Below are 19,955 nucleotides of genomic sequence, written 5' to 3' on the forward strand. Positions count from 1 at the left end.
GTAAATCGCTTCACCTCTGTAGGGCATGTGGGGCTGTTTCCATTGTTTCTGCTCCCACTGCTTATTTCTCCAGATTCTGCTGTTTGAATTGTTTTCTCCTTTTTGGATGTTCTCAAAGCATCTCTGTTTTCTGGTTGTTCTCCTTGCTCAGTGAAGAAGCTACTTTGAGGAACGATGGATTTGTCTGTCTTCCGTTTTCTGTGGCTTCTCTTTTCCCTCCTTGGTCCATCGTGACTCAGGAGGTTTTGTTCCACCATCTCATCCAGTGCTGTTTTCAAAGTTTTCCTTTTGTTCTGTCTCCACTGCACAACACCTGCTGGATAAGAAAGAAGGAAAACATGGATGTCAGAGAGAGATATGGAAACTGAGACATTCAATGTAATATGTTTTGTCTTTTTGATACACTTTTGGGCCATAGTTGTCTAAGCGGGCAATGAGTTGCCATCATGGGTGACCTTTCTTTCCACTCCGCTCAATATCCTGAGTCTGGTTTTGCCATTGCCTCAGATTCACCAGCAAGTTTCTACCTGTAGAGATTTTACTCTCGAGAGCAAATATTTTCTCAGTCTGCAGGTGGAAGCTTACATTGGCTTTAGGAAGCATAGCTCTATTGTTTGTCCATCACAAGGTTAGATCAAGTTTTCTAATTCTTGATGCATTGAAACTTTTCTAATGCTCAAGAGCAGACAGTACAGCAAAAGCAGCAGACTATGAACATAGGGAAAGTAGTTGTGAACAACAAACAGAACAACAAAAAGTACAAAGGGAAATTGAAAAATTTATGCACAAGGCTTATATATAAATATATACAACTCAAGAGCAGTACAGTTTCCCCAGCAAACAGAACCTACATAGAGTGGGTTCTATGTCCATTACTTTTAGTGGGTCTACTGTAAGTTGCTGTAGCATGGGATGACCTCAAAAATAGCCTTGTGTGCTTGTCATTCAGACCTGGAGCTAAGAAGCAATTCTGCCTGGGACCTCCCTCACCAATATGAATTACCCGAGAGTCCTATTACTTACCAGTATCCATACCTCTCTGAGCTGTGGCTTCACTGGGAGCTGTACCTTGAAAAATGGGCCTCTGTCTAACCATTTCCTCACGCACAATGCAGGAGTTTTGTTCCTTGGGGGCATCAGCAGCAGGCTGGAAGGTGGATTCCTTGGGGCCTTTCCAATCTCTTCCACCAGCAATAGGTTTAACTACATCCTTCCCTGGGTGTGTTTCCTCAGGATACCCAATTCTGATATGGACAGTGTGCTTTTGTAGGACACCTTGGTCATACACAATGCAGATGTCTTGTCCTTTAGCAGCATCACCAACAGTCTGGGCTGGAGGTTCACTGGGCATACTGGAATCTAGTTTGCTGTGAACGGTACCCTCCACTGAGAGCGTTTCCTGCAAACACGCTTTTCTCTCACAGATGTTGGGGTTGTGCCAGATGTTTTCCTCACCTACAATGCACACATCCTGCTCCTCAGCAGCACCAGGAACTGTCTCCAACATGATTTCCCAGGGGGATCTGCAACTTCCTCCACGAAGAAGGGGTACATCCTTCCCCTCCTCGACTGGGTGGGCTTCCTGCTGACCCTCAGTTCTGTTATGGACGATGGGCTTTGGCCTGATGGGTTCCCCATAGACAATGCACAGGTCTGGCTCCCTAGAAATATCAAGCATCATCATCATCCTGGCTGTGGCATCAACAACACCCTGGGCTGGAGTTTTACTTGGGACACTGGAGTCTCCTTTGCTGTAAACTGGACCCTCCCCTGAGCTGATATTCTGCAAACACATATTTCTCTCGCAGGGGTTGGGGTAGTGCCAGATGTTCTCCTCACCCACAATGCACACATCCTGCTCCTTAGCAGCAACAGGAATTGTCTGTACTGTGATTTTCCAGGAGGCTCCGGAACTTCCTCCATGAAAAAGGGGTTCATCCTCCTCATCAACTGGGTGGGCTTCCTGCTGACCCCCCGTTCTCTTGTGGATGATGGGCTTTTGCTTGATGGGTTCCCCATAGGCAATGCACAGGTCTGGCTCCTTGCAAGTATCAAACATCATCATCCTGGCTGTGGTCCAACTGGGCTCCTTGCAACCTTCTTCGTATGCTCGGGCGTCTTCTGCTTCATTTACTGACTGCCACTTTCCCTTTGCCTATTTAGGAAAGTAGATTGTTTGAAACAAGGCATTTTGAGAAACAGGAAATACAGAGAATTACAAGCATAAGAAGTATCCTGTTCAGCTCAGCCTTCAAAGGATACATTGTGTGTCCCATATGTACACTAGACACTCTCCATCTTACTGTTTTAGGAAAATAGCTCACAAATGAATCTTTTCCTTCATGTTCCATCATGTACACAAAAGAATAGTAACTTTGGCCACTTAGCTCAGTACTGTCTACACCAGGGGTCTGCAACCCGGGGCTCCGGAGCCGCATGTGGCTCTTTTACACCTTTGCTGCAGCTCCGGGGCAGATACTAGCGAGGGGAGGAGGCGCATTGTGCGCCCCGACACTCCCCACTGTGGCGGGCGCTGTACTGGCTGTGACATCGCATGGGGGCGGTGCGTGCATTTGTCACGCATCGTCCCGATGTCACCTTCCCACCCGCCCGCCCGCTACATTGTAAGGGGCATGTACCGCTGGTCACTGTTTTGAAGGGGAGTGAAGAACACACACACACAAAAAGGTAACTTGTTAATTTAACGTTTATTTCTATGAGGAGGAGTAATTCTGAGGGGTCAAACAAAGAAATAATAAAAAAGTGACAAAAAAGTTATTTTTATAATGACGAGTTTTGCGGCTCCCGGATTATTTTTCTTCGGAAACAGGTCCAAGTGGCTCTTATTGTCTTAAAGGTTGCAGACCCCTGGTCTACACTGACTGGAAGCTGCTCTCCAGGGTTTCATACAGGAAGCCTCTCCCAAGCCCTACATGGAGATACTGGGGATTGAACGTGCCACCTTTTGCAATGTAAGGGAGGCACTCTACCACTGAGCTGCCTTCCTTCCTCCTAAGACTCTTTTGATCTTTGCTCCAGGAAATGTAGCAACCTCCACCTGCAGAAGCCCTAATACACATCCTGTCCCTCTTTTCCTTTCCGTTGTAAACTCTGGGTTGCAGGTCTGCCTTAAACAAGCTCCCCCTTCGTGAAAAATGTAAATATAAGAGAGACAGAAAGAATTACAGGGATAAAGTGTGGCGGAAAAGAATATAAGGTTAAAGCCTTCGCCGACCATATAGTCTTGACAGTACAAGAACCTTTAACTTTGACAGCGGAAGCATTAAAAGTAATTGAAGAATTTGGAATGTTGGCAGGATTGAAAATTAATAAGGGTAAAACAAAAATTATGGTAAAAACATGAACGTGGAACAAACAGATCACCTGCAAAGTAAAACGGAAATAACAGTGGTAAATAAAATAAAATATTTGGGGGTCTGGCTCTCCCTGAAAAACACAAACCTATTCAAGGACAATTATAAAACAACATGGAAAGAAAGAAAGACAAATTTGGAAATATGGAACAGATTGAAAGTGTCCTTCTGGGGAAGGATAGCAGCTGTCAAGATGAGTGTCTTACCTAAGATGCTTTTTTTTATTCCAAACTGTGCCTATTGTTGCTGGATTAGGTCAATTCAATGAGTGGCAAAAAATGATTTCTAGGTTTGTATGGCAAGGGAAGAAACCTAGAATAAAGTTTAAACTTCTGATGGATAAAAAGGAAAGAGAAGGCTTCTCGTTACTGGATCTTAAAATATATTATGAAGCTGCTTCTATAACATGGTTAAAAGAATGGCTTAGTTTGAAGAACACAGACATATTAGATCTAGAGAGGTTTGGAAATAGATACGGGTGGCACGCATACCTTTGGTATGACAAGGATGGAGTACACCGAGACTTTCTAGATCATATTATAAAAAGATCATTGTATGAAGTTTGGAAGAGATATAAAGAGTGGTTTGAAAGGAAAACACCATGGTGGCTGTAACCCCAAGAAGCCTTCCCAATGAAAAAATTAAATATGAAAGGAGAATGGCTAGTGCACAGAGACATATTTATAGAAGAAAATAATGTAATAAAGATCAGGCCTTAGGAGGAACTAAAAGATAAATTATCAGGTTGGATGGAGTATCACCAAATGAATGACATTTTCTCAAAAGATAAAAATGCAAGAGGTTTCGAACAAACCAAATCAATATTAGAAACTGCAATATTACAAAACACAAAAATATTGTCAAAGGTCTGTGAGTTTTTATTAGAATGGTGTACAAAATACGAAGAAATCAAGAGCGTCATGATTAAATGGGCAATGGATGTTGGCCGTAGCATTGAATATGAGAAGTGGATAAAATAATGGAACACTGGACTAAAATTCACAGCATGTACTTTGTTAAAAGAAAATCTGTTAAAAATGATGTACAGATGGTACCTCACTCCAATTAAACTGTTAAGGATGTACAAAACAGGAAACAAGAATTGCTGGAAATGTGGGGTGAAAGAAGGTGATTTCTTTCACTTGCGGTGGTCATGTGATAAGGTAAAAACGTACTGGGAAAATATATACAATGAGCTAAAGAAGATATTTAGATATATGTTTTTGAAAAAGCCAGAGGCATTCTTGTTAGGAATGTTAGGAGAAGATCTGGTTAAGAACGACCAGAAACTGTTTTTATATGCAACAAAAGCGGCGAGGTTCCTGTTAGCGTAGTTTTGGAAACAGAAGCAATTACCAACAGTAGAAGAATGGAGACAGAAGGTAATGGAATATGCAGAAATAGCCAAATTAACAGGGAAAATTTGACAACAGGGTGAGGAAAATTTTCAAAAAGAATTGGAAAAATTTATGTTGTATAAGGAAAGAAAAGATGAAATAGTAAAACTAGTAGAATTGGAAACAAACCTCATAATGGGAAAGATTAAGAAAAGTGATGGATAATGAAAATAATAAGTAGCAAAATGTATAAGGAAACTAATATAACTAACAGTAGTGGTAAATGAATACAGATTGACAACAAGAATTGTATAAACCTGAGAACTTATTTGTTTATGGATACACTATGCTCAAATATGGAAAATGATAACAATATATAAAATGGAAGAAAATAATGCGATAAAATTATATGTGATATAAAAAACCAGAAGAAAGAAGGAAGCAAGTCAGCTGTGAAGAGCAAGTATAAATGTAAAATGTAATACAATATGTGTATGTGTATGTGGAGTATCTAACTGAAAAACTAATAAAAGCACAAAAGGCAAGAGGCTGCCTTCCGGACCCCACCCCATCTCACCCTCCCAGGGGAAGAAATCTTTCTCTTGCACCCTTCCTTGATACCCACATTCCTCCTCCTGCACAGTGAGGAATCCCTTGTTTTCACTTTCCCATTCTTCCAAAGGGCTGTCATCATTTGACTCACCCAGGTCCCCTTGGGGCTAAGGACTCTTCCTTAAGCAATCATTGTAAAATATTTAATTAATGCAAAAGCCAAGGGGAAAGAAGCCACCTGCCCGACCCCACCCCAGTTTACCCATCCATGGGAAGAATTCCCTCTCTTGCACTCTTCCTCCTTTGACTCACCCAGGTCCCCTTAGGACTAAGGAACGTCGACACTCGAGGCCCAGCGCAGCAGCCCCTTGTGAGATCAAGTCTGCATTTCAAATGCCACAAAGGAGAAGAAAGAGGGGAAAAGCAGGGACTCCCAGTTCAGAATTTTCTACCCAATCCCAGCATGTCTTATCTTGAGTTCTTGGTAGGCTCCAGCTCACCCCTTCTGGTAGATACTGGTGAATTCACTGACTTTCCTTCTTCATCTCAAGCCCCTTCACTGTCCCACTTGGGTGTTTGCTCAGCTAAATGGGGCCAGGTGTTAATCGTTTATGTGGGAAGTGCAAAGGCTGCTGGGAATTGGAGTCCACAGAAAAACAAACTGGTGCAGGGCGGAAGTGTGATCTGAAAAGAGAAATTATACAGCAGAGAGAGAAAAAGAAATGCCCTCTTTTCCCCTCTTGCACATTGATTTATAGCTTTTTGCTTTTGTTTTTAAATTGTGGCTTGGTTTCACATATTGTCAACATAATAACATCAACCTTTGTGGTTTTCTTAAAAAAAGACTCCTCCGTGTGCCTCCGACACGAGACACCAGGAGCCTGGCAACTTGAGAACAGGCCTTTCCTGAGGTGCCTCCTCACTCCTGGAACGCTCGTCCCAGGGAGGTTCTCCTAGTTCCTTCCTTCCTTATTTTTAGGCACTAGCCGTTCAGCCAATGAGTGAATGCAGAGCTGTGAGTGATTTGTAAGTCGTTTAGATACCAGGTGATACGGATCGGAAGGGGGGGGTACCTCCTCTTCCCCTCTCCCTGGAACGACCGAGGCGATGACCTCGAGGGTCCCCACTGTACACCCACCCTCAGTCCCCCTCACCGTTGCACAAGCACCACACTTTTCCCAAAACCCCTTTTCTTTTTCCTTCCACGAGCGAAATAAGCTTATATATATAAATATATTCCCCTATCTCTCCCTATGCCTATTTGCGCTCCATACTTAGAACGAGTAGACCGGGTGTCCCTGTATCCCCGCTTATTCCTATGCCTGCGTTTTAGCCAATCACGGCCATGCATTCATCCTGCAGAGATGAGCTCAGGGAGCTACTGCACGCCTCATTTCACTTCTGACAAGCTGCTGACGGCCCCCCGCTGCGAGAACAATGGAATCGAAACCCCTGACCTCGTAAAACTGTCAAAATCTTGTTACAATGTATCCATTTTTGCAAGAATGGATACATTCTATTTCCGCTTTTGATCAACACTACGGAATAGGCTGGAAGCTATCAGAACCTTTGGAAATTCATATAAAATCAACCACAACTCCGATTTCCTTGCTCTTGGTGTCGTTCAACTCAGTTTCCTCTGGACTCCATGATGCTACCCCGACTCCATAATCCCCAAGACGACAGGTCACGTACACAGGAACTCCTTAATCCTGTCAGATCGTTCTGCCCAGCCCTTCCTCCGGGCAATGCCAGGTGGCAGACGATGCATATCACCAACCCATTGTCCCGCCGCCACCGGTACTCAGGAAATGTATATTTATGCACATCCCTCGCTCTGCACATTCCCCCCTCCCTTATCTCAAATGTTAATTAGTGTAACCCCACCTTTCTCTGAGATATTCATGACGTGTGTAATATATTCATGATGTAATCCATGAAACCCAACCTTCCCATAATGTATTCATGACGTTTCGTTCACTGTATTCTGGGACTTTGAGGGAACTTTTAAAAGTTTATGTCGCCCCATTCTCGGGGTTCAATCCCACTTTGAACCTGTTGCGCAATAAACTTGGATCTTCGTACTTTGCTCCTGCGTCCGGCTGAGCTTCCTTTTCCTCCGCTAGGATCCACGGACTTGGTCCGATTGGCTGGGTGGCAGGGTAAATACGCACCCAGATTTTCCGTAACACCAGGCAATAGGAATCCCCCGAGGCCTCAAAAGCTGCTTCTCCCTTCCTTTGAGTGTACTTATTCTGATCCTTGTGCCTTTAACAGCTGTGTAGCAGGCAGAATTTCAACAGGTCAAGCTATTTCTCTCTCTCTCTTTTTTATAATGTTTTTTATTGCGTTTCTTTTCATAGGTTCATACATTCCAGAAAATACAAAAAACACAAAGCAAGAAACAATTTTTTTTTTAACAAAAAGATACAAAAAAGATTATGAATATGTGATAATTCAACTGTCCATAAATCCCTGTTGGACTTCCCCACACCTTCCAAATCTGCGTTCTTTATATTGAACAATGTCAGCAATTTGTTACCTTGTTTCATACCTTATTGTAACTTTCAGTTATTATGTTTCCAAATTCATTATGTTGTAACTCAGTTTTAATACCTTTAATATAAACATAATATGTTTGATTCACATTGTCTCTTTTTCTCTTTTATAACTTATTTTACCGTTTAGAAGAAGAAGAAGAAGAGTTTGGATTTGATATCCCGCCTTTCACTCCCCTTCAGGAGTCTCAAAGCGGCTAACAATCTCCTTTCCCTTCCTCCCCCACAACAAACACTCTGTGAGGTGAGTGGGGCTGAGAGACTTCAGAGAAGTGTGACTGGCCCAAGGTCACCCAGCAGCTGCATGTGGAGGAGCGGAGACACGAACCCGGTTCCCCAGATTACGTGACTACCGCTCTTAACCACTACACCACACTGGCTCTCACACTGGCTCTTTACTTAATCATATTGCTATAGCATAACATTTTCTAATCGTGCACTATCTCAAGATTCATACAACTTATAATATTTTTGCAAATAATCTTTAAATTTTTTCCAATCCACCTCAATTGTTTCTTCGTCCAAATCTCGGATTCTGCCAGTCATTTCAGCTAATTCCATATAGTCCATCAACTGCGTCTGCCATTCCTCCAGCGTGGGTAAATCTTGTGTCTTCCAATGCTTTGCGATGAGTATTCTTGCTGCTGTACTAGCATACATAAACAAAGTTCTGTCCTTCTTTAACACCTTCTGGTCCACCATGCCCAGCAGGAAGGCCTCTGGTTTCTTGGGGAAGGTATACCTAAATACCTTTTTCAATTCATTATATATCATTTCCCAGAAGGCCTTCACTTTTGGACAGGTCCACCAGAGGTGAAAAAAGTCCCTTCTGCCTCCTTACATTTCCAACATTTGTTGTCAGACAGGTTAGGCTATTTCTCAAAGGGAAATATAACTTTAGTGAAGCTTTCACATGGTGTCACAATTTCAGTTGCAGGTGCAACCACTGATTTATGGTTGATAAAGTCTTCATCTATACAGAGGACCAAGTCTTACTGAATAAAATCCAGCTTGGCTTCTGCAATTTACCAATCTTTTAGGGTTCTTTGAGCAGCTCGGGCAAAGTGGTTTAACCATCAGTTTCTCCCCCCCCCCCCAGTTATTGTGGAAACTGTAGCTCTGTGAGGAGAATACGAGGTCTCCTCTAATCCATATCAGCACTCTTAACAACCTTCAGCTCCCAGATCTCCTTGGGGGAAGCCATGACTGTTTAAAGCGGTATCCCATTGCTTTTACTGCATGGTGTGAATGGGGGCTGAGTGTGCTGGAAACTGCAATCTAAATTGGAAAGCTGCATCCATTTTTGTTCTGAGGAGCCAGTGAAAACAGAAGAGCACAAAGCATAATATTTACACAACTTTATTATTCAGGATCGGTAGTCTCAAAACAAATCTGAAAAGTAGAAGCAGCTACTGTGCCAATTTTACATTTCCAACGGGGAAGCCTCTGAAGCCTTTCAAACTTCCCTTCCTTCCTTGGGTCAATCCTTCTCTTTGGTTTCAAGAGCCTAAATTATCCCCAACTTGGTTAATTCAGCTGGATGAATAGAAGAGCCCTCACATTTATTGGGGTGCCAAGAGAAATTCCCAATGTCAAGAGAGAAAGGTGCTGGTTGAGTGTGCTCTGGCCAAGGAAAGAGCTGAGTTTTCTCTAGATTCTCCCAAGAGCAATTTCCATAGCCTAACTGATTACGATAAAGCAACTTTATTACACACACACACACACACACACACACACACACACACCTATCACATGGAATCTACACAAAGAATGGACCCAAAACCTGAGGCAATGTATTTTAGCCACTTAAAAGACTCAAGAACCCACCCAAAGCATGGATTATGTGTGTGTATTGGGAGATTCAGGGGGGATGTGGCCTCTGGGTGGCTCCTGCGATGCCCAAGAGATGGACGCCGAGACTGAGGTCACATCTGCACCAAACCTTTACAGCTCCTTTGTAGCTATTATATGGCTTTCTCAAAAGAATTTTGGAAACAGTAGTTTCAACCTCATAGGTCTAAATTCCGGACACCTTTACGAACACCTTTAAGTTCCCAGTATTCTTTAGGGGGAAGCTTTAAATATATTGTGTGGATGCGACTTTCTTAGGATAGTTGAGGAAGTTACATGGTTTCCATCCGTTGTGCGTTCTCACCTTCATGAGGTCTCGATTCATCATCTAAACGCTCACTGAGATTTGAATCCTGGTTGGGTGTCTCCCTTGTGTGGTGCTTTTGATGCCTCTGCAGGTCTGCTTTACGGGTGAAGCTCTTTCCACATTGTTCACACTTGTACAGTTTCTCTCCTGTGTGAGTTCTTTCATGTACTTTAAGGTTCGCGATCTGTGCGAAATGTTTTCCACACACAGAACATTTGTAGGGCTTCTCCCCTGTGTGAGTTCTTTTATGTACTGTAAGGTTTGAGCTGTCAGTGAAGCTTTTATCGCACTGCAAACATTTGTAAGGCTTCTCCTTTGTGTGAGTTCTTTGATGTTTAGTAAGGCTTGAGCTGACAGTGAAGCTTTTCTCACACGCCAAACATTTGAAAGGCTTCTCCCCTGTGTGGGTTCTTTTATGTATTGTAAGGGTCCATTTCCTGCGGAAGCTCTTTCCACAGTCTGCACATTTATGTGATTTCTGTCCTGTGTGAATCTTCTGATGGGCAGCAAACTGCTTCTGATTCCTGAAGCTCTTTCCATACTGCTTCACCTCTGTAGGGCATGTGGGGCTGTATCCATTGTTTCTGCTCCCACTGCTTATTTCTCCAGACTCTGCCCTTTGAATTGTTTTCTCCTTTGTGGATGTTCTCAAAGCATCTCTGTTTTCTGGTTGTTCTCCTTGCTCAGTGAAGAAGCTACTTTGAGAAACGATGGATTTGTCTGTCTTCTGTTTTCTGTGGCTTCTCTTTTCCCTCCTTGGTCCATCGTGACTCAGAAGGTTCTGCTCCACCATCTCATCATGTGCTTTTTTTGAAGATTTCCTTCTGTTCTGTCTCCATTGCACAACACCTGCTAGATAAGAGAAAAGAAAAACATGGATGTCAGAGAGAGAGATGGAAACTGAGACATTCAATGTAATATGCTTTGTCTTTTTGATACACTTTTGGGCCATTGCTGTCTAAGTGGGCAGTAAGTTGCCATCATGGGTGAACTTTCTTTCCACTCTGCTCAATATCCTGAGTCTGGTTTCCCCGTTGCCTCAGATTCACCAGCAAGTTCCTACCTGTAGAGATTCTACTCTCGAGAGCAAATATTTTCTCAGTCTGCAGGTGGAAGCTTACATTGGCTTTAGGAAGCATAGTTGTATTGTTTGTCCATCAAAAGGTTACATCAAGTTTTCTAATTCTTGATGCATTGAAACTTTTCTAATGCTCAAGAGCAGACAATACAGCAAAAGTAGCAAACTACGAACACAGGGAAAGTAGTTGTGAACAACAAACAAAACAACAAAAAGTACAAAGCGAAATTGAAAAATTTCTCCACAAGGCGCATGCATGCATACACCCACACACCCACACCCACACCCACACAACTCAAGAGCAGTACAGTTTCCCCAGCAAACAGAACCTACATAGAGTGGGTCCTACGTCCATTACTTTTAGTGGGTCTACTGTAAGTTGGTGTAGCATGGGATGACCTCAAAAATAGCCTTGTGTGCTTGTCATTAAGACCTGGAGCTAAGAAGCAATTCTGCCTGGGGCTTCCCTCTCCAATATGCATTACCTGGGAGTCCTCCTTTGTAGCTATTATATGGCTTTCTCAAAAGAATTTTGGAAACAGTAGTTTCAACATTATAGGTCTAAATTCCAGACACCTTTATGAACACCTTTAAGTCCCCAGTATTCTTTAGGGGGAAGCTTTAAATATATTGTGTGGATGCAACTTTCTTAGGATAGTTGAGGAAGTTACATGGTTTCCATCTGTTGTGCATTCTCACCTTCATGAGGTCTTGATTCATCATCTAAATGCTCACTGAGATTTGAATCCTGGTTGGGTGTCTCCCTTGTGTGGTGCTTTTGATGCCTCTTGAGGTCTGATTTACGGGTGAAGCTCTTTCCACATTGTTCACACTTGTACAGTTTCTCTCCTGTGTGAGCTCTTTTATGTACTTTATGGTTTGAGATATGTGCAAAATGTTTCCCACACAGAGAACATTTGTAGGGCTTCTCCCCTGTGTGAGTTCTTTGATGTGCATTAAGGTTTGAGCTGACAGTGAAGCTTTTCTCACACTTTGAACATTTGAAAGGCTTCTCCCCTGTGTGGGTTCTTTTATGTACTTTAAGGTTCCATTTATTGCAGAAGCTCTTTCCACAGTCTGCACATTTATATGATTTCTTTCTTGTGTGAATCTTCTGATGGGTAGCAAACTGCTTCTGATTCCTGAAGCTCCTTCCAGACTCCAAACAAGTAAATCGCTTCACCTCTGTAGGGCATGTGGGGCTGTTTCCATTGTTTCTGCTCCGACTGCTTATTTCTCCAGACTCTGCCCTTTGAATTGTTTTCTCCTTTGTTGATGTTCTGAAAGCATTTCTGTTTTCTGGTTGTTCTCCTTGCTCAGTGAAGAAGCCACTTTGAGAAGTGATGGATTTGTCTGTCTTCCATTTTCTGTGGCTTCTCTTTTCCCTCCTTGGTTCATCGTGACTCAGGAGGTTCTGCTCCACCATCTCATCCTGTGCTTTTTTCAAAGTTTTCCTTTTGTTCTGTCTCCACTGCAAAACACCTGCTGGATAAGAGAGAAGGAAAACATGGATGTCAGAGAGAGAGATGGAAACTGAGACATTCAATGTAATATGTTTTGTCTTTTTGATTCACTTTTGGGCCATTGCTGTCTAAGCGGGCAGTAAGTTGCCATCATGGGTGACCTTTCTTTCCACTCTGCTCAATATCCTGAGTCTGGTTTCCCCGTTGCCTCAGATTCACCAGCAAGTTCCTACCTGTAGAGATTCTACTCTCGAGAGGATATATTTTCTCAGTCTGCAGCTGGAAGCTTACATTAGATTTAGGAAGCATAGCTATATTGTTTGTCCATCAAAAGGTTAGATTAAGATTTCTAATTCTTGATGTATTGAAACTTTTCTAATGCTCAAGAGCAGACAATACAGCAAAAGTAGCAGACTATGAACGTAGGGAAAGTAGTTGTGAACAACAAAACAACAAAAACTACAAAGCAAAATTGAAAAATTTCTGCACAAGGCATATATATAAATATATACAACTCAAGAGCAGTACAGTTTCCCTAGCAAACAAAAGCTACATAGAGTGGGTCCTATGTCCATTACTTTTAGTGGGTCTACTGTAAGTTGGTGTAGCATGGGATGACCTCAAAAATAGCCTTGTGTGCTTGTCATTAAGACCTGGAGCTAAGAAGCAATTCTGCCTGGGACCTCCCTCCCCAATATGCATTACCTGGGAGTCCCATTACTTACCAGTATCCATACCTCTCTGAGCTGTGGCTTCACTGGGAGCTCTTCCTTGAAAAATGGGCCTCTGTCTAACCATTTCCTCATGCACAATGCAGGAGTCTTGTTCCTTGGTGGCATCAACAGCAGGCTGGAAGGTGGATTCATTGGGGCCTTTCCAATCTCTTCCACCAGCAATAGGTTTAACTACATCCTCCCCTGGGTGTGTTTCCTCAGGATACCCAATTCTGATATGGACTGTGTGCTTTTGTAGGACACCTTGGTCATACACAATGCAGATGTCTTGTCCTTTAGCAGCATCACCAACAGTCTGGGCTGGAGGTTCCCTGGGGACACTGGAGTCTAGTTTGCTGTGAACAGTACCCTCCACTGAGAGCGTTTCCTGCAAACATGCTTTTCTCTCACAGATATTGGGGTTGTGCCAGATGTTTTCCTCACCTACAATGCACACATCCTGCTCCTTAGCAGTACCAGGAACTGTCTCCAACATGATTTCCCAGGGGGATCTGCAACTTCCTCCATGAAGAAGGGGTACCTCCTCCTTCTCCTCAACTGGGTGGGCTTCCTGCTGACCCTCAGTTCTCTTATGGACGATGGGCTTTGGCCTGATGGGTTCCCCATAGACAATGCACAGGTCTGGCTCTCTAGAAATATCAAGCATCATCATCCTGGCTGTGGCATCAACAACACCCTGGGCTGGAGTTTTACTTGGGACACTGGAGTCTCCTTTGCTGTAAACTGGACCCTCCCCTGAGCTGATTTTCTGCAAACACATATTTCTCTCGCAGGTGTTGGGGTGGTGCCAGATGTTCTCCTCACCCACAATGCACACATCCTGCTCCTTAGCAGCACCAGGAATTGTCTGTACTGTGATTTTCCAGGAGGCTCCGGAACTTCCTCCATGAAAAAGGGGTTCATCCTCCTCATCAACTGGGTGGGCTTCCTGCTGACCCCCCGTTCTCTTGTGGATGATGGGCTTTGGTCTGATGGGTTCCCCATAGACAATGCACAGGTCTGGCTCCTTGCAAGTATCAAACATCATCATCCTGGCTGTGGTCCAACTGGGCTCCTTGCAACCTTCTTCGTATGCTCGGGCGTCTTCTGCTTCATTTACTGACTGCCACTTTCCCTTTGCCTATTTAGGAAAGTAGATTGTTTGAAACAAGGCATCTTGAGAAACAGGAAATACAGAGAATTACAAGCATAAGAAGTATCCTGTTCAGCTCAGCCTTCAAAGGATACATTGTGTGTCCCATATGTACACTAGACACTCTCCATCTTACTGTTTTAGGAAAATAGCTCACAAATGAATCTTTTCCTTCATGTTCCATCATGTACACAAAAGAATAGTAACTTTGGCCACTTAGCTCAGTACTGTCTACACCAGGGGTCTGCAACCCGGGGCTCCGGAGCCGCATGTGGCTCTTTTACACCTTTGCTGCAGCTCCGGGGCAGATACTAGCGAGGGGAGGAGGTGCATTGTGCGCCCCGACACTCCCCACTGTGGCAGGCGCTGTACTGGCTGTGACTTCGCATGGGGGCGGTGCGTGCGTTTGTCACGCATTGTCCCGATGTCACCTTCCCACCCGCCCGCCCGCTACATTGTAAGGGGCATGTACCGCTGGTCACTGTTTTGAAGGGGAGTGAAGAACACACACACACAAAAAGGTAACTTGTTAATTTAACGTTTATTTCTATGAGGAGGAGTAATTCTGAGGGGTCAAACAAAGAAATAATAAAAAAGTGACAAAAAAGTTATTTTTATAATGATGAGTTTTGCGGCTCCCGGATTATTTTTCTTCGGAAACAGGTCCAAGTGGCTCTTATTGTCTTAAAGGTTGCAGACCCCTGGTCTACACTGACTGGAAGCTGCTCTCCAGGGTTTCATACAGGAAGCCTCTCCCAAGCCCTACATGGAGATACTGGGGATTGAACGTGCCACCTTTTGCAATGTAAGGGAGGCACTCTACCACTGAGCTGCCTTCCTTCCTCCTAAGACTCTTTTGATCTTTGCTCCAGGAAATGTAGCAACCTCCACCTGCAGAAGCCCTAATACACATCCTGTCCCTCTTTTCCTTTCCGTTGTGGACTCTGGGTTGCAGGTCTGCCTTAAACAAGCTCCCCCTTAGTGAAAAATGTAAATATAAGAGAGACAGAAAGAATTACAGGGATAAAGTGTGGCGAAAAAGAATATAAGGTTAACGCCTTCGCCGACAATATAGTCTTGACAGTACAAGAACCTTTAACTTTGACAGCGGAAGCATTAAAAGTAATTGAAGAATTTGGCATGTTGGCAGGATTGAAAATTAATAAGGGTAAAACAAAAATGATGGTGAAAAACATGAATGTGGACCATCAGATCACCAGCAAAGTAAAACGGAAATAACAGTGGTAAAGAAAAGAAAATATTTGGGGGTCTGGCTCTCCCCGAAAAACACAAACCTATTCAAGGACAATTATAAAACAACATGGAAAGAAAGAAAGACAAATTTGGAAATATGGGACAGATTTAAAGTGTCCTTCGGGGGAAGGATAGCAGCTGTCAAGATGAGTGTCTTACCTAAGATGCTTTTTTTTATTCCAAACTGTGCTATTGTTGCTGGATTAGGTCAATTTAATGAGTGGCAAAAAATGATTTCTAGGTTTGTATGGCAAGGGAAGAAACCTAGAATAAAGTTTAAACTTCTGACGGATAAAAAGGAAAGAGGAGGCTTCTCGTTACCGGATCTTAAAATATATTATGAAGCCACTTCTATAACATGGTTAAAAGAATGGCTTAGTTTGAAGAACACAGACGTATTAGATCTAGAGAGGTTTGGAAATAGATACGGGTGGCACGCATACCTTTGGTATGACAAGGATGGAGTACACCGAGACTTTCTAGATCATATTATAAAAAGATCATTGTATGAAGTTTGGAAGAGATATAAAGAGTGGTTTGAAAGGAAAACACCATGGTGGCTGTAACCCCAAGAAGCCTTCTCAATGAAAAAATTAAATATGAAGGGAGAATGGCTAGCATGCAGAGACATATTTATAGAAGAAAATAATGTAATAAAGATCAGGCCTTAGGAGGAACTAAAAGATAAATTATCAGGTTGGATGGAGTATCACCAAATGAATGACATTTTCTCAAAAGATAAAAAAGCAAGAGGTTTCGAACAAACCAAATCAATATTAGAAACTGCAATATTACAAAACACAAAAATATTGTCAAGGGTCTGTGAGTTTTTATTAGAATGGTGTACAAAAGACGAAGAAATCAAGAGCGTCATGATTAAGTGGGCAATGGATGTTGGCCATAGCATTGAATATGAGAAGTGGATAAAACTATGGAACACTAGACTAAAATTCACAGCATGTACTTTGTTAAAAGAAAATCTGTTAAAAATGATGTACAGATGGTACCTCACTCCAATTAAACTGTTAAGGATGTACAAAACAGGAAACAAGAATTGCTGGAAGTGTGGGGTGAAAGAAGGTGATTTCTTTCACTTGCGGTGGTCATGTGATTTCCATGGAGGGAAGCCGCGCAGCCATCGCCGGAGAGTGCTGACTTTTTCCTGATGACATTTGGACTCTAAATCAAGTACCCGTGAGTAAAAATGGAGAATTGGATTAAGAACTTACAAATTTTATGAATTAGGCACGAAGCGGGAAGGTGTAAACAGGAAGTCCACCTCCCGTTTTTGTATACGGATTGAAGCAAAGACCTTGCAATCTAATAGCTTAAAAAGTCTTTTTAAAGTTGGAATTTTCCTGCACCCATAATCAACAAAACCCCCCTTGGAAGCAGGAAAAGGGGGGGGGAGAAATTTGACTGTTTAATCCTGCAGGAAGTGAGAGAAGGAATATAAGTTTCTACCGTCCCAAACCTGGGGACGGTGTATCGGGACAGAATTTGCTTGAGACGTCCATCGACTGAAAGTGGAGAACTTTGACAGATAGGGAAAAATAAAAGAAAAGAGAAACAAATTAACTTCAACGCCACCTTCTGCTTTTTTGCTTTAAAGAAAGAAAGTATTAGAAACTTAAGGGACTTTGAAATCGAAAGTAACTTTTTTGTTTGATACTCTCCGGAAAAATGGATACAAATAGAAACTGTGTCCCCTAGAGGGAGCTTGTTAGTTTGTGGTCTCAGCTAACATACGTGAGCCTTTGCACCGTGGGAACCCGTCTGACTTTGTTTTTGAACAGTAATGTTTTGGCAGGAAGGTTTGGTGTCTGCCCTTGACAGGACTAATGCTCTCCTTGAGCAGCTGTCTGGGAAAATGAGCCTGATGAACGAAAAATTAGACCTTATGAGTGCTGTGGCCAGTGAATATGATTTAACAGGGACCAAGGATAAAGAAGTTACACAGCGATCAACTCAGGAATCCGGCTTGACAAAGCAAGTTCAAGGGCAGACGGAGAAGGAAGAGGCAGCAGTTATTTCCTATACTACACAAATGGTAAGACCCAAAGTTCTACAGGAACAAAAGCTTTTGCCTTGGATGATGGAATTTGGAGAGTGCTGGGAAGCACTTGAAGTCAAGGAAGTTTTCTACTCTAGTGGGACTCTGATACAGGTGATCAACTACTTGGACAAATACTTTTTGGACTATAAAGATGAGGATGGGGAGTGGAACTGGGGGGAAGGAGACAACCAGATGAAGAAAAATGGAAATTATTACAGGATAGAACCCTCCAGAGACCCACTCCCCCAGAAACTAACAACAGTCAAAGAACTGCGTAAGTACAAACAAGAACAAAAAAATCTGCAGAAGGGGCCTACAAGAGATTTAAGAGCCTCGGACATCAGAACACCGGATTGATGGACTAAGTAATGGACAGAAAGGACTGATATGACCCGAAACCAGGATGAAGGGACGTTGGGATGAAAATTAGAAATTGTTTATGTTAATTTTGGAATTAATGCAATATTACTGAAATTTGAGGGATTTGCCGGAAAGGAACTAAATTGGCTTTAGTAGAAATGTTTCTAAAGAAAAATGTATGGATATGTTGTGTTTTTGAAATTTTAAGATTTTTAACATAAGATAAGGTTGAATGGGATAAGGTAAATTGAATAATAGATTATTTTAAAAGAGGGAAAGGGAATGTTGCTTAATAATGTAAGATAGAATGTGGAGATTAACTATATAAATTAAGATTGAGAAATATGGGAAGAATTTGCTGAAATAACGAACTAAACTAGAATACAAAAAGGGAGGTGTGAGGAGGTTCAAGAACTAAGCAATTGAAAAACTGTAATTGGAGATTTGTATTTTTTCTTTTTATTCTTTTTTCTATTTTTTTCTTTTTTGGGGGCTAGGGTCGGGGATCCTTTATGTATTGTTGAAATTGTGAATAAATATCATTTAAAAAAGAAAAGATGAAATAGTAAAACTAGTAGAATTGGAAACAAACCTCATAATGGGAAAGATTAAGAAAAGTGAAGAAGAAGAAGAAGAGTTTGGATTTGATATCCCGCCTTTCACTCCCCTTCAGGAGTCTCAAAGCGGCTAACATTCTCCTTTCCCTTCCTCCCCCACAACAAACACTCTGTGAGGTGAGTGGGGCTGAGAGACTTCACAGAAGTGTGACTGGCCCAAGGTCACCCAGTAGCTGCAAGTGGAGGAGCGGAGACACGAACCCGGTTTCCCAGATTACGTGACTACCGCTCTTAACCACTACACCACACTGGCTCTGATGGATAATGAAAATATTAAGAAGCAAAATGTATAAGGAAACTATTATAACTAACAGTAGTGGTAAATGAATACAGATTGACAACAAGAATTGTATAAACCTGAGGACACTATGCTCAAAAATGGAAAATGATAACAATATATAAAATGGAAGAAAATAATGCGATAACATTATATGTGGTATAAAAAAGCAGAAGAAAGAAGGAGGCAAGTCAGCACTGAAGAGCAAGTATAAATGAAAAATGTAGCACAATATGTGTATGTGGAGTATCTAATTGAAAAACTAATAAAAACACAAAAGGCAAGAGGCTGCCTTCCGGACCCCACCCCATCTCAGCCTCCCAGGGGAAGAAATCTCTCTCTTGCACCCTTCCTTGCTACCCACATTCCTCCTCCTGCACAGTGAGAAATCCCATGTTTTCACTTTCTCATTCTTCCAAAGGGCTGTCATCCTTTGACTCACCCAGGTCCCCTTGGGGCTAAGGACTCTCCCTTAAGCAATCATTGTGAAATATTTAATTAATGCAAAAGCCAAGGGGAAAGAAGCTACCTGCCCGACCCCACCCCAGTTTACCCATCCATGGGAAGAATTCCCTCTCTTGCACTCTTCCTCCTTTGACTCACCCAGGTCCCCTTAGGGATAAGGAACGTCGACACTCGAGGCCCAGAGCAGCAGCCCCTTGTGAGATCGAGTATGCATTTCCAATGCCACAAAGGAGAAGAAAGAGGCGAAAAACAGGGACCCCCAGTTCAGAATTTTCTACCCAATCCCAGCATGTCTTGTCTTGAGTTCTTGGTAGGCTCCAGCTCACCCCTTCTGGTAGATACTGGTGAATTCACTGACTTTCCTTCTTCATCTCAAGCCCCTTCACTGTCCCACTTGGGTGTTTGCTCAGCTAAATGGGGCCAGGTGTTAATCGTTTATGTGGGAAGTGCAAAGGCTGCTGGGAATTGGAGTCCACAAAAAAACAAACTGGTGCAGGGCGGAAGTGTGATCTGAAAAGAGAAATTATACAGCAGAGAGAG

General features: G+C 42.6%; 1 protein-coding gene across 1 annotated transcript; it reads right to left on the minus strand.

Annotated features, from left to right (window-relative positions):
* Positions 1-9,944: 9,944 nt before the first annotated feature.
* Positions 9,945-14,604, minus strand: LOC309526206 (uncharacterized protein; the record flags this gene model as incomplete). The annotated part of the gene is made up of 3 exons (XM_082212120.1): positions 13,246-14,604; positions 11,757-12,542; positions 9,945-10,831 (listed from the first exon to the last, which is right to left on the minus strand). Exons 1-3 carry the CDS (start codon positions 14,282-14,284, stop codon positions 9,945-9,947), a joined length of 2,712 nt encoding a protein of 903 aa, XP_082068246.1. The 5' UTR covers positions 14,285-14,604.
* Between the last annotated feature and the right edge of the window lie 5,351 nt (positions 14,605-19,955).

This window comes from Podarcis vaucheri, assembly GCF_965113315.1.
Source record: "Podarcis vaucheri genome assembly, chromosome: 2".
Classification (NCBI taxonomy): Eukaryota; Metazoa; Chordata; class Lepidosauria; order Squamata; family Lacertidae; genus Podarcis; species Podarcis vaucheri.